The sequence below is a fragment of the Capsella rubella genome, unplaced genomic scaffold, assembly GCF_000375325.1.
Source record: "Capsella rubella cultivar Monte Gargano unplaced genomic scaffold, Caprub1_0 scaffold_8, whole genome shotgun sequence".
Taxonomy (NCBI): Eukaryota; Viridiplantae; Streptophyta; class Magnoliopsida; order Brassicales; family Brassicaceae; genus Capsella; species Capsella rubella.
The window spans coordinates 6,749,759-6,771,146 of NW_006238916.1; the positions used below are offsets into that span (position 1 = coordinate 6,749,759).

At 38.0% G+C, this 21,388-nt stretch overlaps 7 protein-coding genes across 12 annotated transcripts; 4 read left to right on the plus strand and 3 right to left on the minus strand.

Annotated features, from left to right (window-relative positions):
- The first annotated feature begins 297 nt into the window (after nt 1-297).
- Nucleotides 298-3,536, plus strand: LOC17876529 (putative lipase YOR059C). The gene is made up of 10 exons (XM_006280638.2): nt 298-900; nt 1,021-1,088; nt 1,241-1,311; nt 1,396-1,638; nt 1,991-2,154; nt 2,247-2,302; nt 2,386-2,438; nt 2,515-2,626; nt 2,872-2,969; nt 3,182-3,536. Exons 1-10 carry the CDS (start codon nt 764-766, stop codon nt 3,251-3,253), a joined length of 1,074 nt encoding a protein of 357 aa, XP_006280700.1. The 5' UTR covers nt 298-763; the 3' UTR covers nt 3,254-3,536.
- A 981-nt stretch (nt 3,537-4,517) lies between these two features.
- LOC17876873 (ethylene-responsive transcription factor ERF105) lies at nt 4,518-5,577 on the minus strand. The gene has a single exon (XM_006280985.2). The coding sequence runs from the start codon at nt 5,382-5,384 to the stop codon at nt 4,698-4,700; it is 687 nt and encodes a 228-aa protein (XP_006281047.1). The 5' UTR covers nt 5,385-5,577; the 3' UTR covers nt 4,518-4,697.
- A 790-nt stretch (nt 5,578-6,367) lies between these two features.
- On the minus strand, nt 6,368-8,119 carry LOC17877230 (ethylene-responsive transcription factor ERF105). 3 transcript variants are annotated; one of them, XM_023787374.1, is made up of 2 exons: nt 7,986-8,119; nt 6,368-7,589 (listed from the first exon to the last, which is right to left on the minus strand). In XM_023787374.1, the coding sequence occupies exon 2, from the start codon at nt 7,192-7,194 to the stop codon at nt 6,520-6,522; it is 675 nt and encodes a 224-aa protein (XP_023643142.1). In that variant the 5' UTR covers nt 7,195-7,589; nt 7,986-8,119; the 3' UTR covers nt 6,368-6,519. The 3 variants fall into 3 exon arrangements, with proteins under 3 accessions (XP_023643142.1, XP_023643141.1, XP_006281570.1); XM_023787373.1 differs by having other exon boundaries at nt 7,822-8,119; XM_006281508.2 differs by having other exon boundaries at nt 7,784-8,119.
- Nucleotides 8,120-9,580: 1,461 nt separating this feature from the next.
- LOC17875512 (oleosin 14.9 kDa) lies at nt 9,581-10,447 on the plus strand. Its single transcript, XM_006282156.2, has 2 exons — nt 9,581-9,959; nt 10,075-10,447. Exons 1-2 carry the CDS (start codon nt 9,649-9,651, stop codon nt 10,202-10,204), a joined length of 441 nt encoding a protein of 146 aa, XP_006282218.1. The 5' UTR covers nt 9,581-9,648; the 3' UTR covers nt 10,205-10,447.
- Nucleotides 10,448-11,094: 647 nt separating this feature from the next.
- On the minus strand, nt 11,095-13,430 carry LOC17875184 (ubiquinol-cytochrome-c reductase complex assembly factor 1). Its single transcript, XM_006280870.2, has 7 exons — nt 13,115-13,430; nt 12,481-12,694; nt 12,207-12,373; nt 11,994-12,118; nt 11,792-11,852; nt 11,662-11,710; nt 11,095-11,486 (listed from the first exon to the last, which is right to left on the minus strand). The coding sequence occupies exons 1-7, from the start codon at nt 13,271-13,273 to the stop codon at nt 11,425-11,427; spliced, it is 837 nt and encodes a 278-aa protein (XP_006280932.1). The 5' UTR covers nt 13,274-13,430; the 3' UTR covers nt 11,095-11,424.
- A 564-nt stretch (nt 13,431-13,994) lies between these two features.
- LOC17875212 (polycomb group protein EMBRYONIC FLOWER 2) lies at nt 13,995-19,834 on the plus strand. Of its 2 annotated transcripts, XM_023784158.1 has the most exons (22): nt 13,995-14,289; nt 14,380-14,475; nt 14,561-14,708; nt 14,908-14,963; nt 15,120-15,234; nt 15,327-15,486; nt 15,575-15,625; nt 15,828-15,967; nt 16,176-16,238; nt 16,330-16,451; nt 16,708-16,772; nt 16,858-16,910; nt 17,018-17,071; nt 17,154-17,213; nt 17,632-17,678; nt 17,767-17,867; nt 18,034-18,253; nt 18,404-18,452; nt 18,526-18,609; nt 18,986-19,065; nt 19,238-19,327; nt 19,417-19,834. In XM_023784158.1, exons 2-22 carry the CDS (start codon nt 14,438-14,440, stop codon nt 19,532-19,534), a joined length of 1,914 nt encoding a protein of 637 aa, XP_023639926.1. In that variant the 5' UTR covers nt 13,995-14,289; nt 14,380-14,437; the 3' UTR covers nt 19,535-19,834. The 2 variants fall into 2 exon arrangements, with proteins under 2 accessions (XP_023639926.1, XP_023639931.1); XM_023784163.1 differs by lacking the exons at nt 13,995-14,289; nt 14,380-14,475; nt 14,561-14,708; nt 14,908-14,963 and having other exon boundaries at nt 15,165-15,234; nt 15,337-15,486.
- Nucleotides 19,835-20,214: 380 nt separating this feature from the next.
- Nucleotides 20,215-21,369, plus strand: LOC17875015 (F-box/kelch-repeat protein At5g51250). Of its 3 annotated transcripts, none has more exons than XM_023776904.1 (2): nt 20,215-21,183; nt 21,241-21,369. In XM_023776904.1, the coding sequence occupies exons 1-2, from the start codon at nt 20,215-20,217 to the stop codon at nt 21,367-21,369; spliced, it is 1,098 nt and encodes a 365-aa protein (XP_023632672.1). The 3 variants fall into 3 exon arrangements, with proteins under 3 accessions (XP_023632672.1, XP_023632675.1, XP_006281431.1); XM_023776907.1 differs by having other exon boundaries at nt 20,215-20,817; nt 20,947-21,369; XM_006281369.1 differs by having other exon boundaries at nt 20,215-21,369.
- The last annotated feature ends 19 nt before the right edge of the window (nt 21,370-21,388 follow it).

A 21,388-nucleotide genomic window follows, 5' to 3' on the forward strand; every position in this document is an offset into this window, starting at 1 on the left:
AACAAGTAATTAAGCATAAAAAGAATTAGGAACAAACGATTTTGCGACTTGTGTTAAGTTAATGAACGTACGATGTGGTGAAGAAGAGGATATTTGACTGCATCATAATGCAAAAGGCTTTGAATCAATTTGATCTATAGCAAGAAAAGTTGTATAACCCAATAGTGCGAATTGAGTAACATTGTATGAACTCATCAATAGCAAAAGAAAGGCGTATACACCTTTTATTCGAACTCTTACTTCAATACAGATTACAATGGATGGAGAAACACAATTCAATGTGCAGAGTTCGATCATAACGAATTAACATAATCTCTATCATTAGGATAAATCCGTAAAGTCAAAGATATTTTCGTTTTTTCCAGAACGAAAAAAAATAGTCAAAATATCTGTAGCTTCAGTTTTCTCGATTTAATTAATTAAGAAAACAAAACAAAAATAGCAATGGCGTACGATGGAGTTAGTAAAATAGTATCCCAGGGAAGTCGGTATCGTCCCTGACGAAGCCGACCTCAAGTCGGTATTTTATCGTGTTTTTTTTTGTTTCTGTCTTCGGGTTACTTCTCTGGCAAGTACACACTTTCTTCTACTCTTCCCAAATCTTATCCTCATATTTTAACTTCCCACCATTTTCCTCATCCCATTGGCTCATTGTATCGTACCCAGAATACCATCCTGAAATTGGTTGTAACTGGGATCTGATCGGATCGAATTCGGATTTCAATTTTGATCCGACTTTTGTTTGACTCCTTGGATCGATACCATGGAGAAGAAGCAAGAGGAGAACGGTGTTTGCTCCGCTGAGTCTATCGATGGCAGCCTTGATGTTTGGAGTTGTCAGAATTCTGATTCTTCTTCCGCTGATCACCTCGTCGTTATGGTCCATGGCATCTTGGGAAGGTTTAATACAATAGCTCTCTCTCTCTCTCTCTTCTCTCTCCGGCTGGAGTTGTGAATTTCGTTTGAAGTAATATAGAAGGAGAGAATTGTAATGTTATTTCCTTAATTTGGTTTCTGTAGTACGGATGATTGGAAGTTTGGAGCTGATCAGTTCGTTAAAAAGCTACCTGACAAAGTTTTTGTTCATTGTGAGTATCCTTGCTCTCTTCAATGGTGTTCGTGTTGATTTTAGAAAGTTGCCTTTTTAAGAAATTCCCATTAATTGAGATGGCAATTTAACCATAAAACTCTAGACTTGAATTGTTCAAGATCCTTATGATATTACCGTTTATATAAGCAGGTAGTGAAAAGAATGTGTCTGCGCTTACTCTAGATGGTGTGGATGTAATGGGTGAACGTCTTGCAACTGAGGTAAGCCATCACATACTTACTTTTTTCTCTCTCTCTTTTATTAGCCAAGTTGGATCTGTTTGATGTAATGAATTGTATGGTCAGGTCCTTGATATTATTCAAAAGAAGCCAAATATCCGGAAAATCTCCTTTGTCGCACATTCTTTGGGAGGGCTTGCTGCAAGATATGCAATTGGGAAATTGTACAAGCCAGCTAATCTGGAAGATTTGAACGACTCATTAGCAGACACTAGTGAAAAGCCTCCTAAAGGCACAATATGTGGACTAGAGGCTGTCAACTTTATTACTGTAGCTACTCCACATTTGGGTTCAATGGGTAATAAACAGGTAACTCTTCTTATGTGCATTTCATAGTGTGTTTATTGTACTGAGTCGTTTTGCTAAACCGTCTTTACAATTTTTTGAATATGAAATGATTTTTCTTCTACAAAGTTCATTGCGTAACATGATTCTGGTAAAAATGTAAAGATAACAAACAAAATGGGCATGACTCCTATGTTATCTTAATAAAGTTACTTTAAACCAGGCAGTTTGTTTTACCCAACTTTCCCCAACGTAATGCATATAAGATATAACTGACACTTGCTCTCTTGAACCATGGAAATATGTTTTTATCATTTCACTTATGTCTATATGTTATTCTCATAGGAATTGGAACAATTTTGTTCTTTTCTTTCAGGTCCCGTTTCTTTTTGGGTTTTCTTCCATTGAGAAAGTTGCAGGCCTCATTATCCATTGGATATTTAAAAGAACGGGCCGCCACCTTTTCTTGAAAGATGAAGATGAGGGAAAACCACCCTTGCTTCGACGCATGGTGGAAGATTCCGGTGATTGTCATTTCATGTATGCCAGCCTATGCTCCATTTGTCTCAAGTTAGTTGACCGAACCATGTCTCAAAGATGTTCTCACTAGAAAACGTTTTCCTCTATTGCAGATCTGCACTGCGTGTCTTCCAAAGACGAGTGGCTTATTCAAATGTGGGCCATGATCGTATCCTTTATGTGTGTTACTTGTAGAAATGTGCTTTTTAGCATTTGAAATTACATTTCCTTTCCTTCACTTGATCTGAATAGACGTCGTTGGCTGGAAGACTGCATCTATTAGACGCGATAGTGAATTGCCTAAGGTATCTTACTCTGACTGGTTTACTTCATTTGATTCAGAATTTTGATACGATTTATGTATTGTTACTTGTTTAACAGTGGGAAGATTCTCTGAATGAGAAGTATCCTCATATTGTTTACGAAGAACTCTGTAAGGCATGTGATGCTGAGGACATACCAGAAGGCGAGAATCATTCAGATGACATAGAAGGTTAGCTTGCACTTGATAATGTATTGACTGTTTAGGCGTTTATTATTCTTGTTGTAGAACTTATTGCTCAGTTCTCTGATTTTTATTTCTATTTTCTATACCTTAGATCTCATTAGCTGGTAAAAGAATTTAGTGTTCAGTGCAAACAATTCATATGTTGGTCTATCATTTGTATTGCGTCTGCTTTCTTGTTTTAATATACAGCATGATGTATCTAAGAACATAATGCCTTGCTGATTTTGCAGAAGAAATGATCAAAGGTCTGTCCTCTGTGTCATGGGAAAAAGTTGATGTTAGCTTTCACAGTAGCAGGCAGAGGTTCGCTGCCCATAGTGTTATACAGGTCAGTCTCTCCTGTCATCTCTCACGTGTCGGAAGATATAACATTTTATTCTCCCTCCTAAGCGTTTTAACTGCACCTTTTCGTGATGGTTATCTTTCTGTTGTTATAAGCTTGACCGATAGCATAGTGTTAATTGATTCTGATAGAATGAATCTCCACATACTCTCTAGTATAAATGTGAAGTCTAACAGCCTATGTTATGCCATTTACAGGTTAAAAATGAAGATATGCATATAGAAGGAGCAGATGTCATAGAGCATATCATTGATCATTTCCATGCCTAGATCAGTAAAACTTTCATCACGAGTCTGGGACAAGATAACTAAGGACTCAAGTTTCTTATAGTAAAGCAACAGTTTTCCAGTCGGGCGTTTATATGTCACGTTGTTGTTTACACTATAAAATCATCTCATTTTCTCTGTGATTGCACAGGTAGCAAGATGTTGATTATGACCAATGTATTTGATACATGGTATTAGCAGCAAAGGAAATCTTGTTCAATTCAATTGTATCATGTAATGACGATATTGTGCAATGGAAAGTATCAAATAGCGTTCTTAACTGGAAGTTGTGTAACTGTATAATTTTTTTATCTAGAAGAATTCCTCATTCTGAGTTGGCGGTGTCACTTATAATCAACGTCCTAACAGTCAGGGTGAGTACTAAAATGCCACCACATTCTCATATCCAGTATTCCCCTCTGACCTTAAGCATAAAGTACATCTGGAAGCCGAAGATCAGGTGGAGAGGGTGACAAAGGAATGGTGTAGGTTTTTTAAACTTAATGAACTTCTGTGTCTTGGGCATTCTGTATCTCTGCATTCTGGAAATTGGTGATGATCTGGCAAAGACAGGTTTGTAGGTTCAAGACCTCCTTAAGCTGTTGCCTTTTCCCTTTTGTACTTCAGTTCAATGGTTTTCTTCAGCATAACGCGTGTGTGTACATACATATATATATTCATTCTTATGTGGAATTACCGCTTCAGATATCCAACAGAGAATGAGAGAATTTGGAGTCTGAAATGGAACTTGGTTTTTGATCGAAGATGCACTTGATTTGATGTTTTGCAGCATGTTATCTGCTTGGTTAAAATAGTTTCATTGTATTGCGAATGTGAACCATAGTAGTTTTCTTTCTATAGGACCCTTCCATTGGCCATGGAATTGTAGTCAATTTATTTATGTACTACATGCTTGCGAATGTAGATATCTTATCTTTTGGTTCTCTTGAATGTTAAGTCCAGCTTTTCTTGGAGCTGGTTTGTAAGAATGTAGTTCAGTATCATCAGTAACCAATGGGCCAGCTGTTATCGAACTATATGCTGCCATCTAGTTTATTAAATGATGCAATTTTTGGTTCTATGGTGAGATTTATAGGGTTGAAGCAAAGTGAGTGCATCTGGTTTATGGGTGTCTGCACGAGTAGATGGCAACCGAAGTCTTGGATTCTTGGCCATCGTATTGTTTAAAGGTTCTTTGCCATGATCCTGTAAGTTTGAACTTCCTCTTGTTCTATAAGAAAACAATCATCTTGAGCATTTAAAGGAATAGTAGAAAGAACTGGATTTAAGGTGAATGAATGAATATGGTAAAAGTATTACAGTCAACTAATGATTACAACCCTTAAGATTTACAAGCTCAGTTTATTGTCATCGTTTTGATGTTTGCTTGTGTGAAAGTAATCCAAAGTTGCGGATGTCACCTAATGTACCAGTTTGATCCAAAAGCTTAAGTAAGCACGAGTTGAGAGTATCCAAGAGATGGAGAAGGAGGTAATGGAGGCACGGAGAATATTCCCATATCTTTACTGTCTGCTCCGTCCCAAAACCCCATCCAACTAGACGGCGTCAATGGACAAGCATCAACCTGAGCCTGAGCTTCTTCTCTCTTAACAGTTTTATGGCTCCTCAGGTAGCTTTCATCTTCGGGTACTTGTCTCTTCCTCTTTTCTTTTAAAGACAGAGTCTTGTTGTTGTTGTTGTTGTTGTTGTCTCCTAAGTCTGCGTGCTTTCCTGCTTCGAGTGGGAAGTTAAGAATAGCTTTGCTTCCTCGTAGTTTGAAAGCAGCCTTGTCGTAACTTCTTGCAGCTTCCATGGCTGTGTCAAAAGTCCCTAACCAGACACGAACACCTTTCTTTTTAGGGTCTCTGATCTCAGCTGCATACTTACCCCACGGTCTTCGCCTCACACCTCTGTAATGCCTTTGATCATCCTCCTGAGCCACTGGTGCAATAGTAGGAACTGCAATGGTGGCAAGAGGTGGCTTGCGTTGGCTAAGAGTGGAGGTGGTGCTGTGATGGATGTTTGAGACAAAGGTTTCGAAGGAATAGAAATCAGTAAGAAGGTGTTGGGTTATGAGATCTAAAGTTGATTGGTCTTGTTCTTTTTGCTGTTGTTGATGTGAAGAAGAATCCATAGATGATGTTGGAGAGTCTTTTTCTATTTGATTGTTGTTTTGATTGTGGGTTTTGGTTTTTGAGATTGGAGGGTTATATAAAAGTGGCAAGTGAGAGGTTTCGTAGTTAGCTTCCTCGCTTGGAAAGAGGAAGGATCCTTTTCAACTATTTTGACTTGTTTAGTTCTACTGTTGTTTTTTAGTGTGGCAAGTGGGCTTTAAATATTATAGTTTTAAGATAAGAAAGGAGGGATGTTTTGGATTTTTCTTTATCCCTGAGGGACCATCTTCAAGCTAGTGTCTATTTCCAGGCTTCTTCATATCTAATACACAGATTAAAATATGGTTTTTTTTTAAGACAAATTTGAAAGAAAAATTGACACTTAATTTAACTTTTAGGGGTAAAGTTAAATAATATTTTTCCAAGGTGGATGCACGAGTGGCTGTCTACTTGCCTCTTTTAGACAATTTCTTGATGTTTGTTGGTTCAGGTCCTCCTTAAACTGTGGACTCATTGTCTTTGTACTTCAGTACAACGTGTGTGTATACATATATGTAAATACCCACATGATTTCACACTTAGTTAAATGGTTCCAGTGTATTGTAAGGATATGAACATTCCGGTGGTTCCAAAGTAGTTTTCTTGTCTTTGTTGGGCTCTTTGGCCATGGATAACAATTTCTGTCTATATGAGATCCGTTTTTTCAATTGTAAATAGGTCCAGGCTTCCAGCTTCCCTTGGAGTCGGTTTGTAAGAATTTAGTTGACCATCCTGAGTAACCAGTGGGTCAGTCTTTATCAAACTATATGTTGGTATCTACACTTTATTACCTGATCCTGATGAGATTTGTTGTTCTATGGTTGAAAGCAAAGTGCATTTGTTTGTGGTTTTCTGCATAATTAGACTGCGACCAAAGTCGTTTTGTTCGAACGGTTCATTAGTAGGTCTTGTAAGTTCGAACTTCCTCTTTATTGTCGTTTAAGGAAAAGGTACTCGTTTAAAGATAGGTAGAAATAATTGCATTTAAGAAGAATGAATGAATCTTGTAGCAAAGCATTTTTTTTTACAATCAGCTAATCTAGAGGCTTTAAGACAATCCAAAGTTGCTAATGGCACCTAATGTTGGAATTTTCCTGATTTGATCCTCTCAGAAGCTTACTTAACCACAAGTGGAGAGTATACTAGAGATGGATAAGGAGATAACAGAGGCACGGAGAATATTCCCATCTCTTTACTGTCTGCTCCGTCCCAAAATCCCATCCAACTAGACGGCGTTAATGGACAAGCATCAGCCTGAGCCTGAGCTTCTTCCCTCTTCGCAGCTTTATGGTTGCTCAGGTGGCTTTCATCCTCTGTTACTTGTCTCTTCCTCTTTGCTTTTAAAGACACAGTCTTGTTGTTGTCTCCTAAGTCCTTGTGCTTGCCTGCTTCGAGTGGGAAGTTAAGAATGGCTTTACTTCCTCGTAGTTTAAAAGCAGCCTTGTCATAACCTCTTGCAGCTTCTATTGCCGAGTCAAAAGTTCCTAACCAGACACGAACACCTTTCTTGTTTGGATCTCTGATCTCAGCTGCATACTTACCCCACGGTCTTCTCCTGACGCCTCTGTAATGCTTTTGATCATCCTCCTCTTGAGCCACTGGTGCAGTAGTAGGAACTACAATGGTGGAAAGAGGTGGCTTGCGTTGGCGTAGAGTACTTGAGGTGGTGGAGTGGTGGATGGTGGAGACAAAGGTCTCTAATGAAGGGAAATCAGTAAGAAGGTGTTGAGTTATGAGATCTAAAGATGATTGGTCTTGTTCTAATTGTTGTTGTTGATATAAAGAAGCCATAGATGATATTAGAGTCTTCTTTATGTTTTCAATTGTGGTTTTGAATGTGAGATTTTTTTGGTTTTTGGGATTTGAGGTTATATAGAAGTGGGAAGTGAGAGGGTTCCTAGTTAGCTTCTTGTGTTGGAGAGAGGAAGGATCCTTTTTTTCAATATATTGACTTTGTTTAGTTCTTTTGCTGCTTTGGAGTGTGCAAGTGGACTCTCTAAATTATTATTTAGGGAATATTATCAAAATAGGCACTTTTGAACTCTTTTCTTTCGAAATAGGAACGTAATACAGTAACAATGTACAACTCAGCAAAAATCTACTGTTTATGACATTATTGCCCTTCACCATATAGAGCGAGAAGAAGAATCAAGACTTGAGTGTATTGGTAAAGCTTTTAATATTACCTGCAAACATTCGGAGGAGATACATCATATCAACCCTTTCATCATTCGAACAAGCATGCATTAACGATAGTGAATTACGAGTTCCTAGAGATGTAAAACTAAACCCTAAGACATGCACTAATCAACCCACATAGATCATTATAAAGTTTCGAATCCATAAAACTAGTTTATTGTCAAATATTTCAGAAACATACTATGTCGAACAACATATTACAGATCAAACCCAACATACTGAGAGGAAATCATAAATCTAATCTCGATTTGCTTTGTTGCGGCTGCTTCTCGAACGCGTCGTTTTCCCCGGAGACTAAATCCGATAAGAATCGAAGAAGAATAAGGCCACTGCAAAACTGGATCCAGATTAATAAATCCGACAAAGGAGACGAAGATACATACTTGAATTTGGAACATAGAAGCCAAGAACGAACATGATCGAAAAGCTTTGATTTCAATTTTTTTCTTTTGATAAGATGACAGAGAACACAGAGAAAGGAAGAGAAAGAAGAAGACGTCACTGATTTAAGGGTAAAACCGACATTTAACAATGCATTGAGTACCTATTTTGGAAAGGATTTGGAAAAGTGCCTAAAACGAAAGGGCACGCTAAGAAAACTGCCCTTTTTCTAATTAACTCTATTATTTAAAGACAATAAAGGATTTGAGGCTTTGTCTTTTTGTTGTGAGGGGGGCCTTATCAAGCTAGTCTCTGCTTCCAGGTTTCTTCGAATCCTAGACACAAATTAAAAATGTTTTCTGTAGAGAGGTTTTGAATGAAATAGACTTCTTACTTTATTCGTAATTATATTTTGGAATTGAAGTGGATGCACGACTGTGTCTATTAGTCATGGAATTAGTCTCCACTTACCTTGGATTCTCATTTGGTCACACTCTGAATCATAAGATTGGGTGGTAGGAAATGATATTTTCGCCGTAATATTTGAAACTAATCTGAATTTGGTTACTCGATTTCTGTTTCTTTCACGGCTAAGCAATGAAGTGTAGAGTTATTGTATTATGTATAGAGCGAGCAACTTGCCTATTTTGGACAATGACAGTTTGAAATTCTTGCATGCACCGTTTTGACTTTTGAGTATCAAAATAGAAAATGTCCAAACAAAATTCATGGTCCAAGACTCTCGAGATTTGAAACTACCGTCTAGGTTTAGATCACCATTCTAATTATGGATCCCTTTGTATATCCGAATTAATGAAACAACTAGAGTTACAGTCGTTTTGATTTTGCAGCTAGCATGCTGAGACACATGATACGCATACTTGTTAAACAATGAGACACATGATACGCATACTCTAAAACTGAACACGAATACGCATATCCGTTTACAAAGGAGAAGACAAATATCAATTATACGACCAATTTATGGTGGTCCAATCTATAGTGGTCCAATAAGTTAAAAGATTCCTCTTTAGCAAAAAAAAAAGGTTAAAAGAATCCTTTGTGTTCTTAAGGAAAGAGCTAATCATCATCGTACCACCATAGACTCAAGAAAATTGCAAAGTCAGATAACACAAACGTACGTCTCTCATAAAATGCCTCACAAACTTTAGTAGGGCTAATTTGAGGAGTTTTTTTAAGGAAGGCTAGTTCATGCCTTCCTTTACGGGTTTTGCATTATTTTACCTTCAAGGCCTAGCCTATATTTCTCCTCAAGGCATTTGTGGGCTTGGTTGGTTAGGCCTAATGGATATTGATTCCACTGTTCTTTGCTTCTCTAAAGATGTGGTACCAAGACCATGTAACCAGGATCGACTATTGTATTGTCTATCACGTGAATTATTCCCCGGTCCAATAGTGTCCTATTTCAGAAACAAAACGGCCAAAACGTACGTGTCGCAAAAGAGACCATCTCTGCTTTCATTTACACATGCAACGGCTGCATGAAAACACTCTCGACAAGTGGTCACGTCTCAAGTGACCCCCCACCAGCTCTCTCACTCATCTCCTTCATATATCTCATGATAGCTTACTTGCTACTCCAAATACATTACTACTTCTCTTTGTTATTTTTCTTTTTCTTTGGAACGATCGTAAAAAGAATCAATGGCGGACCAAACAAGAACACATCACGAGATGATAAGTCGAGACAGTAGTACCCTTGGCCAGGCCCATCCGAAGGCGACGCAGATGGTGAAGGCAGCGACTGCGGTCACAGCCGGTGGATCCTTACTAGTCCTCTCCGGCTTAACCCTAGCCGGAACAGTGATCGCCCTCACTGTGGCCACTCCTCTGCTTGTTATCTTCAGCCCTGTCTTGGTTCCGGCAGTGATCACCGTCACTCTCATCATCACCGGATTCCTCGCCTCAGGTGGCTTTGGCATAGCCGCCATTACCGCTTTCTCTTGGCTCTACAGGTATATATACTCTACATGACTGATACACAAAATGTTACCTACGTTTCAAACCTAGCTTACTCTGCACGCTACATTATAGAAATTAAGAATTTGAATACATGGTGAATGTGTATAGGCACATGACGGGGTCAGGATCTGAGAAGATAGAGAATGCTCGGATGAAGATGGGGAGCAGAGCTCAGGATACCAAGTATGGACAGCACAACATTGGAGTCCATCACCAACAACCACAACATGCTTCTTAAAATTCGTAAGGGTAAACAAACCATTTCCACATTATATTGTCATCCACCGTTCGATCTCTTCGCTTTGTGTTTATTATTTTCAACGTTTGTGTTAATGTGTAACAATAACATGCAATACGTACGTATGCTGTAATCTTACTTTTCTTTCTTAATTGTTGTGAGAGTATAAGTAATGTTTTGATCCTTTTATATATGTTTTGTTATATAGAGTACGGTGTTGTACGTCGTCTAAGTTTGGTCAAATATATTATTTATGGATACATATAGAACATCTTATAAATCCGATTATACAGAAAGGTTTGACCAAGCTAATCATATTGTCACAGTAATTCATAGGGTATTATAAAGTAAATGTATCATAGCATTGCAGTGTAAGATAAAGCCCATACACAATTACTAAGATCATGGAGTTAGATATCCAATCTTTGAAAGCTACATATGCCATATTGTTCACAGTAGTAGTCATATGCTACCAAACTAGTGAGCTTTATCAAGCACGCTTATGAAGCACATCAGCGGTTAAGATGCTTAATTCAAAACATACTATAGATTTGTAATCTTCAAAATCTTGCACATATCATCACGACAAATCACCCTGATGCGGAATAAAGTTATGGAACATTACATTCGAGTAAAGATGAAATGTGGCAAAGTCATTAAGGACAGTAGCAACAAGAAAAGACCTCCCAAGTCTTTATGTGTTTGAAATCTTTGAAACATAAGCAAAAGTATACATTTCACATATGTTCGCTGTAATCTCCTATTGCGCAAGCTTAAATCTGTAACTATGAACTTATTCGACAAATCATTTGTCGAACGTGTTCTACAATTTCACTGGTCACACTTACAAGTCACGAACTTAAAAATCTCCTTTCAATTGGTACAAATCATTTCTTGCGCTAACCACCTTATATTTGTCTTACCTCAAAGACCCAACGAAAAGATGGAAAACTAGAATAACCTGTAAAAATAATACATGTTGAAACGCAGGGAAGTGCAATTACTTTGAGCATTAGTGAATTAAAGTACCAATGGCATCAAATGCTCTATTCCAGTTATCTTATTAACTTTCATAATGTTTTCATGATCATCTAGATGCTAACAACCAGCATATCTTCCTCTCTGTGTATGTTTCTTTGGCTGGATATAAACGCTGAAAAAAGAGCAACAAATGAAAGATTGATTCGCCAAGCGCCACAGCTTCCTCTATTTCATTCAAGTCACAGGGGTTTGCTCTCCAAAGGAGTGAAAGCGAAATTGCCAGAGAATATGGATTCTTTATCTGTGCATTACGAAACAGAACCATATAAGATAAAACTTGTCCATTTGAAAATGCAAGTGAGAGTCACAGACTGGGGTATGCCAACTAAAGCTTCTCAGTTTACAGTAAAACAAAAGTGATTTGTATGTTGCAATTGATAAAGCAATATATGAGATAGGGAGGCTAGTGTATGCACCTGTTAAAGATAGAGAACCAAGTTCTCTCCGGACATATCTTGCCATTGCCTGAAACATACAAGCAATGTCTCAAAAAAAATTACACATAGCCTAAAAGTTGTTAGAGAGATAGAGAGGAGAAAATCATGCCTGTGCTGCTTTTAAATCCGTGTTATCAGGTGTTGTTGTTCCATCATCAGAAAATACGTTCCTACAATACAATTCCAAAAAGAGGTTCTGAGAAAAATCTTTCATTCACGGCTGCTACAACATATACATTCAACCCGGACAACCTTCCAGTGTAATTTCCACTGAGTTCAATGCATGAAGCACAACATTATTGAAGCTTTACCTCCATAATTTGATTTGTAGTTCATTTGGTTTAGCTTCTGGAAGTAGCGCAGCGTCATAGGCAACAACATTTCCATAAAATATCCGCTCCAATTCCTTCATCCACTTGGCCAACAGCAAGTTAACCTGCAATTTCAAGAAAGATCAAGACCATCTTAATTTTAAGGAATCTAAGAAAATAAGATTATGTAGGAAACAACAGTATAGCACGTACCCCGGCTTTAGATACCCTGAGTTCCACATCATGATTGTAGATCTCATAGACATATTGACCAAGGTCAACACCTTCCTGTCCATCTTCCTTCAAGCGGCGTAAAACAAGCCACATATGAAGGACAAGCAGCGAAAATGTTATTTTAAATGTTTTCTCCAAGTTGAATGCTGCAGCAGAGACAAGAACCAGATTATATAAACAACATATTCTGTTTGCAAATCAAATTTTAAACAAATCTCCAATGTGCAATTGTGTTGAGAACCAAATAAAGTACCATCATAGATAGCTGGTTTGTCAACTTGTGCAATGATCCGCTTGTAAATCACGTTTGCCCCACGGATAGACATGCTCTGTTTGCTATAGAACATCATCATCTTAAGTATGAAACGACGGATCCCTACATAGTCTGGTTCATCAATCCTGAGAGGAGAGTCTTTGGGTAGAGCCAAAGAACATGGCTTTGACCAAAACATCTTATCCAAGTTTATCTATCAGACATAAAGCAAAACACAAATTCATTAAAGAAACGCACTAATAATATTCAGAAACAGTTGAAGAATCCTAATCACAAAATGATTCATCTATATATCCTAAAGGAAACTCCAACAGCAAAAAGGGACGAATCCAAAACCACCTCGTTGTAAATTCTTAGAAGTAAAGACTAAATGAAACAGCAACATGGTGACGACAAAGAAGCAGAAGTCCCTGTAGCTCCCGATTCAGCTCATTTGCAGAGATTAAACTAGTACCAAATGGGTATCAAATTGACCTTAGCATCGAATCATATAATGATGAGACCTTAGCATCACTAAAATTAGTACTTTCCGGATCATAGAGTTACACGAACACAGTGGCTAGTTGTGAATACAGGATCTTTTAATAAAATGAAAGCAGATATTGGATCATACCGGAGATTTGCTGGGGAAATATTTCTGGGGCGGAGCATCAACAGTCTCGGGAGCAACAGTGGCGTACCCGTAGCGGGAGAGATTTAACATGGATCCGTTAGTGGTGAAAGATCGAAGCTTTGAGGACTGAGTAACGAGTCGAGCTAATCTGGGCAACATTTTTGAAAAGACCCTTGTAGAGTAGTGGTTTACGAATCCGAGAGAAGAGGAGAGGAGATCTGAAATGAGTATGAAGATAGTAATCGTAAAACCCTAGAATCAATGTAAAAACCCTCTCCGTCTCCGACTCATGTGTGTGTGTGACTTTTTTGATGATGGGAGGGATACTCGTCCACGTTAGCGCCTCTTCCACCAGAAGATTATTGGCTAACTTACGCCAAACCGGAAACATAACTCCAAAACCGGTACTAATAAAGCTTAAAACCTTCTCCCGTCGCATTCTCATCACTCATGAGATGGTTTATATTATCAAAGTAAACCAATTTGTTTAATTAGTTTGTTTAATTAGTCTTTAATTTATCACTGGAAATCGAGTAAACCAATTTTTTCATCTCAACCAAAAAAAGCCTGCACAAACAATAATATCTTTGTGTTAATAAATCCTAGCACGAAATTTTCATGATACAAAAATCTAATATCTCTATCTCAAAATTAAAAAAAAAAAAGTGTAGTGTTTATACTTTTTATAAAAAATATCTAATTAAAAAAACCAAAGAAAAAAATTATCATGAGAGAGAGAGAGACAGAGACAGAGAGAGTTGGTAAAAAAGTTTTAAGACAGGGTTTCTTTTTTACGTTATTTTCGTTTAGAGGAGAAAAAAAACTAATTTAATTTATACAGTCTCCTCTCTCTCTCTCTCTCTCGCCTGAACAAAACCAAATTTTACACTTCTCCCAAACCAAAACGCTCTCTCTCTCTCTCTCGCAAGCTGTCATAGTCGCCTCTGTCTTGTGAAGATAATTCTCACAATTAGGGTTCTTCTTTTGAGCTTTTAACTGTTCCATCTCTCCCTCTCTCTCTCTCTCTTCTTAAGTTATATCTTCATTTTCTCCTTCGATTCGATTCGAGATCTCTTATCAAAAATCTCTTCTTCTTCACATCTCAAGCCCCAAATTCGTTCTTAGATTTGATCGACCCTCCTTATTATTATTAGCTCAATCCCCCCCAGCTTTGGGTTAGTCCCATAGCTGATTTTTGTTTGAAGTCACTGTTCAAATTATATATCTGCTAATGGGTTTTGATGATGATTCACTGATTGTTACAGGTGATGATGGTGATTCTGGGTTTGGTATTGTTGTACTCGAGGCTCTCGTAGGGCGAGAATGCCAGGCATTCCTCTCATCACTCGTGAATCCTCTTCGTATGTCTCTTTTTCATCTTTTCAGTTAACAAGAGACAAAATCTATTTAGGCATAATTTTGGTGGAAATCTTATCTTAATAACAGTTGTTCAAGAAGCACAGAGCAGATGTGCCATGAAGACTCCCGTCTGCGTATTTCTCAAGAGGAGGAGGTTGCTGCTGAAGAGAGCCTCGCTGCCTATTGCAAGCCTGTTGAACTCTACAATATCCTTGAGCGCCGTTCTCTTAGGAATGTATGTCTCTCTCTCTTGTTACCTACCTTTCTCTACAGACAAAGATTATAACTTTACAAGTTTTTGAGTCAGACTTCCTCTCTTTCTCTCTCTTGTTACCTACCTTTCTCTAGAGACAAAGATTATAGCTTTACAAGTTTTGAGTTAGACTTCATTTGCTTTGCTGTCCTAATCATTGTCTATCTTCTCTCCTCTGTAGCCCTTGTTTCTTCAGCGATGTTTGCATTATAAGATTGAGGCCAAACATAAAAGGAGGTATACTGTCAGAACCTCCTTTAGTGTTTTTTTGTTTAATTATTAGACTATGCCTCAATGGTTCATTCCGGACATGAATGCTTTCAATTTTTTGGGAAGAAGATTTTGAGACTTTACCCACTGGTGGATAGTAATCAATATATTACTGCTGTGCAGAATACAAATGTCTGTGTTCCTCTCGGGCACTATAGATGCTGGTGTACAAACTCAAAAATTGTTCCCTCTGTATATTTTACTGGCTAGACTCGTTTCCCCTAAGCCTGTCGCCGAGGTAGGTGTTTGAACCGCTGCCAGAAATTTGTATTGATCTTTATTACTCGTTACTTTCCTTTTCTTTGCTAACTTAAAATTCTCAAATTATAGTATTCTGCAGTATATAGGTTCAGTCGAGCATGTATCCTAACTGGTGGCCTGGGAGTTGATGGAGTTAGTCAAGCCCAAGCCAACTTTCTTCTCCCTGATATGAACAGACTCGCGTTGGAGTCTAAATCAGGATCACTAGCTATCTTGTTTATCAGCTTTGGTGATTAAGATTAACTGGTGTATACTATTATTTTAAGACATTCATATAGTATTCAGATCACGTGATCAAATTATCTTCTTTCTTGTAGCTGGTGCGCAGAATTCTCAGTTTGGTATTGATTCAGGCAAGATTCATTCAGGTATTTCCTTTTTTTCAATGATATAACGTCTTAATTGTGCAAAGTGGTGTGTCTATTTAGGCATACCAATTTTCCATGTCATAGCATGGAGAAATCTCAGTCCTATTTATTAACAAAACGATCAGGGATTCTTGGTTATGAGAGTTCCTGAAATTCTCTTTCTTCATAAACTCTTATCATCATAAGCGTCTTTTCCTAGCAGGCAATATAGGAGGACATTGCTTATGGAGCAAAATACCTCTGCAATCGCTCTATGCGTCGTGGCAGAAATCTCCAAACATGGACTTGGGACAGAGAGTAGACTCGGTATCTCTTGTTGAAATGCAGCCTTGCTTCATAAAGGTAAAGACTATTGCCTTCATCTTCCCTTATGTTCTGTGTTTCTTGGTTCCCTTTAGTGAAATGTGGACTCTGGATTGAACTTCTTTCATGTAATTTGAAAAAGTAAATTGGAAATAATTACTTATCTGAATATTATATGGGCTGCTAGTTTTCAGTTCTGAATTATTTAGATGAAAGTCTTTTCAAAATAACATGTCCATTGTTGCAGCTAAAGTCTATGAGTGAGGAAAAGTGTGTATCGATTCAGGTGCCCAGCAATCCCCTCACCTCGGTAACTTTCCACACTTTGCTATTCTTGTATCCATTTTCCTGGAATTGTTATGTAGTTGTATTCTTATAAATCTTTAACTTCTTATTTGAAGAGCTCACCGCAGCAAGTGCAAGTCACCATATCTGCAGAAGAGGTTGGGGCAACAGAAAAATCTCCTTATAGTTCATTTTCATATAATGACATCTCTTCCTCGTCATTGTTGCAAATTATCAGGTAATTTTCAGTTTAGTCGACAATCCCTTTTCTTCTCTTTTAGCTTTCTTGACTCATCTTTTATAAGTATTTCTAATTCTATATAATCTATTGACCTGTCTGCTATCGCCCTAAATCTGTCGTTGCCAGTTTTCTTGAATTGTGACTGTCCCTCCTCTAATGAAATATATATAGTTGTCAATTTAAAAGCGGTTATGTAAAATATAGAATGTCTACCTCTTCATGTTGACTCTAAATCTCAACATTCATTGCATAGGTTGAGAACACGAAATGTAGTTTTCAATTACAGATACTATAACAACAAATTGCAGAGGACTGAAGGTAACTTTTGTATCATCCTTAACCTGTTTCATACCTATGTATATATTTCATTTGGTTCTCTAACCTGTTATATATAATTTTGCAGTAACCGAAGACTTTTCTTGTCCATTCTGCTTAGTAAAATGTGCCAGTTTCAAGGTGGACTTTTATTTCCATTCTCATTCATACCCCTCAGTCAAAGATACAGCTGTAGTGAACTCTTTGGAGTGATGCAATCTTTTTTTTTCTTCCCAATCATGTTGTAGGGCCTGAGATATCACTTGCCATCAACCCATGATCTCTTCAACTTCGAGTTTTGGGTTTGTAACTTCAAAACTCAGTCAAGCTGTTACTCAATTTTTGTTTTGTGGATACCACTAATCTGCTCCACTTGGTTTTTAGGTAACTGAAGAATATCAGGCTGTAAATGTCTCCCTCAAGACAGAGCCAATGATGTCCGAGGTGAGCATTTGGTTTGTCTGATTTGTGTTCATTAGTTTCTCTGCTGTAGATCTTATAGGGTATAACAATATCATTTTTCATTAAAACTAATATCCTCCATGCGTTGTTGACATTTGAGTGGTTAAGGTTAAATAAGGGAAGTTGAATGTTTTGTTACTATTTGTGACACTATGATCCTTGCTATTGTCTTTAATAACGTGAAGAGAATAATTTCTTCATGATACCGCTGTGGCTGTTAAAATCTTGTGGCAATCAGAGCTCGACTGTAGAATAAAGTACTGGATTATATAGGATGGTCAAACCTATTTGAAGTAGTTGGTTCGACGATATATTTGACGCCTTCATAGATTTTCCGATTTGATGATTATTCTGGGCACAGTTTATAAGAATTAAATGTTTGCAAAATAAATCTCCGCAGATTAATGAGGACGACGTTGACCCAAAGCAGCAAACATTCTTTTTTTCGTAAGTTATTTGGCCTATTGTGTTGCCTTTACTTTTCTCACTAGCATTTGACTCTTCCAGACTATAAAAATTCTTCAATATGTAACAGTTCAAAAAAGTTCAGACGGAGGAGGCAAAAGAGTCAGGTACGGAGCTCAAGGCAAGGGCCTCATCTTGGACTAGGTTGTGAGGTGCTCGAGAAGACTGATGGTATGTATGTTGACTGAAATGATGGTTACTTGGGTTTGTAGTATCGGCTTCTTTTGCTATGAGAGCCTGTCTTCGTTTTGTAATTTATAAGTAATTTACGTTTTTATGTGCATTCATCAACATTGGATCATTTGGCACGGGTTTTCATTTTTATTTTTATTTTCAGATGCTCATTCTGTTAGAAGTGAGAAGAGTCGAATCCCACCTGGAAAGCAATACGAAAGAATTGGGGGTACTGAGTCAGGGCAAAGAGTTCCTCCTGGCACGAGTCCTGCAGACATGCAATCATGCGGTGATCCAGATTATGTGCAGTCGATAGCTGGAAGTACAATGTTGCAGTTTGCAAAAACGAGGAAACTATCTATAGAACGGTCGGACTTGAGGAAGTATGTTTGACTGTAGTCGTTCTCTTGTCTTTGATTTTCATTTAACTACATATGATTCATGCGTGGAAATATTTGTCCTTGTTCTTTTGACAAGTAGCTTGCTAATCTCAAACTATGTGACTAAGTTTTCCAATTTCTTTTCTCCACCAGCCGTAGCCTCCTTCAGAAGAGACAGTTTTTTCACTCTCATCGAGCTCAGGTGATCTATTTCTTTAGTTAACTGCTTTTGAAGATTGTAATTGATTTTGACTATACTATGTGTACTGTCGCAGCCCATGGCTTTAGAACAAGTACTTTCTGACCGAGATAGTGAAGATGAAGTTGATGATGATGTGGCAGATTTTGAAGATAGAAGGGTATGTTTTAGAATCTAATATTTCTACAGCTTTAGCTTACTGTCATTTATCTCTGATGTGCTAGATAAAGCTCAGTAGTTTGGTAGATATATGTTTCGTGTGAAAGTGAAAGGAATATTGAAGACTAGACATGGGCAAACGTTTTATAGGAGGAAAATTATTATGGTAAGAGATTGATAGGAAATATGTGAGCAAGCATCATGGTTTGATATGGAACAGTAGAAACAAATCAATGTGCTTATATAATATTTGTTAAGTTGAAGTGTTATAGTTTGTTTTCGGTGTCAACACATTTCGTCTGATTCTCTATTAGTCTAGAGCTAATAATATTTCTTCGTATTAGTAACTGTAAGTCTGTAACCCTTTGTTCTTTCAGATGCTCGATGATTTTGTTGATGTAACTAAGGATGAGAAGCAGATAATGCACATGTGGAACTCGTTTGTGAGGAAGCAGCGGTATGTCATATATCTCTTTTCAGTACATGTGATGATTAACATTATATAAAATTTAGAGTCACTTGTGGATATTTCTGCACTGAGTCAAGTGAAGTATTGGATAATATTAGCTTCCATGTTCTTTGACTCATGATAAGCATTACCTTGACGCTTAGTTTTGGATGCATTGCAGAGTATTGGCAGATGGTCACATTCCATGGGCATGTGAGGCATTTTCAAGATTACATGGACCCATCATGGTTCGAACACCTCACTTGATTTGGTAATTCTTGACTCTCATTTCCTCCATTGTTTTTTTTCAAGTGTTTTAGAGAAAGTGGTTGTGTTGATAAAGCTGAGTATTTTGTGTAGGTGCTGGAGAGTGTTTATGGTGAAACTGTGGAATCATGGCCTTCTTGACGCCCGAACCATGAACAACTGTAATAACTTTCTCGAACAGCTCGAAACTGAAAACCCAAGAACCCATTAAATTTAAGGGAGAAAGAAGAAAGAAAGAAGGGGGAGAGAAGACCTTTGGGGGTCTCATTTGAAATTACTTTTGGTGTTTTAAGAGAAAGAGGAGCATGTTTATGCATGACTTTGTCCCCTCTTCCTAAAAAAATGTGTACATTGGCTCTCTCATCTTTGACGTTTGTCTTCGACTAATACCTGCTTATTCCTTATTCATTTAGGATTATCTATTGGTTCCATGTACGGAAATTATATATTACAGTCAGTCGCGATATCATATGGTAAAAAACTAGCAATACTAATTGACAGATTTGGTAAATTCCTCTTGTCAGAAACCTATCTTGGCCGATATATCGTAGATGGTAATTTTTAAACCTCAAGGCAACTTCTCAACGCCACAGAAACTAGTGCTATTCGCAATCAACAATTATATTTATATGGTGAGATTTTCAACGCTTGTTATTTGCGCTGAGGATATCAGTGTATTCAGTGGAACACAGTTTATTGTACTGTATTAAGAGAAATAGATGAAGAGGAGAAAAGTTTATATTCTCATTACTGTGTAAACTGAACCAAACCAATAAACCAATCTTTACTCAAATGTAATGGTTTTACTTTTACCTATTTATTGTAAAAAAAAAAAACCACGGGGCCGCATATATTTTATCTCGAACTTAAAACCGTATACTCATGCCGTCAATGTCTTCCTCGGGAAAGAAGAGGAAGACAACGACTAAGGAGAAGAAGCTGTGGCAATCTAACCCAAATCTGTCACTTCCCGATGATTTGCTAGTGAGCATATTCGCACGAATCTCAAGATTGTACTATCCTACTCTCTCCCTCGTCTCCAAGAGCTTTCGATCTCTCCTAGCTTCACCGGATCTTTACAAGGCTCGATCACTCTTAGGCCGCAGCAACGAGACTTGTCTCTACGTGTGCTTTCGTTTCTTTCCTGGTCCTAAACCACATTGGTTCACCCTATGCCTGAAACCTGATCGAACCCTAACCAGTAGAAAAAATAAGTCAAGTGGGTATGTTCTTGCTACTGTCCCAACTCCCCACTCTCCTCCTCATGCAAAATCTTCTAGTCTCGTGGCTGTTGGTTCTGATATCTACAACATTGGCGGATCCGATGGAACCTTAACTGTCTCGATTCTTGATTGCTTGTCTCACACGTGGCGTGAGGCTCCAAGCTTGCGGGTGAAGTTAGTGTCACTTTCTGCTAGCGTCCTTGACAGAAAGATATATGTAGCAGGGAGATGCAAAGATGGCTATTCCAACTCTTTCAAGAACTCGTGCCAAGTGTTCGACACAAAAACACAAGTTTGGGATGCTGAGCCCATTCCTTGCAGCGAGACCAAATGTAACTTTTATAAATGTGAGAGCGCATGTGTTGATGGAAAGTTCCACTTGGTGACGACTCAGGGAGAGGTAGTTGCTTACGATTCCCAGCAAGGTAGATGGGACCATGTTGGAAAAGAGGTGAGTAAATTTATTGTTACAGATTCTTATTGCGAGATAGATAATGTTTTGTACCGTGCTGGTCCGAGAGAGTTCAAATGGTATGATACTGAGGTGAGAGGGTGGAAAACATTGATGGGTTTGGTAGGACTACCTAGAATCCCTCTGCTTTCTTCTGTTATATTGGCTGATTATGGTGGAAAGATTGCGTTTTTGTGGGACGATGATTCCTCTTCTTATAGGCCTGGTGGCAAATATGAGAAGAAAATTTGGTGTGCGGTGATTGCGCTGGAAAGGCATGGTAATATATGGGGGAATGTTGAATGGTTTGATCATGTTCTTACAGTCCCTTTAACATATAATTTTGTGAAAGGTCTTGCTGTTACTCTCTGATGAATGTGAACATGTCTTC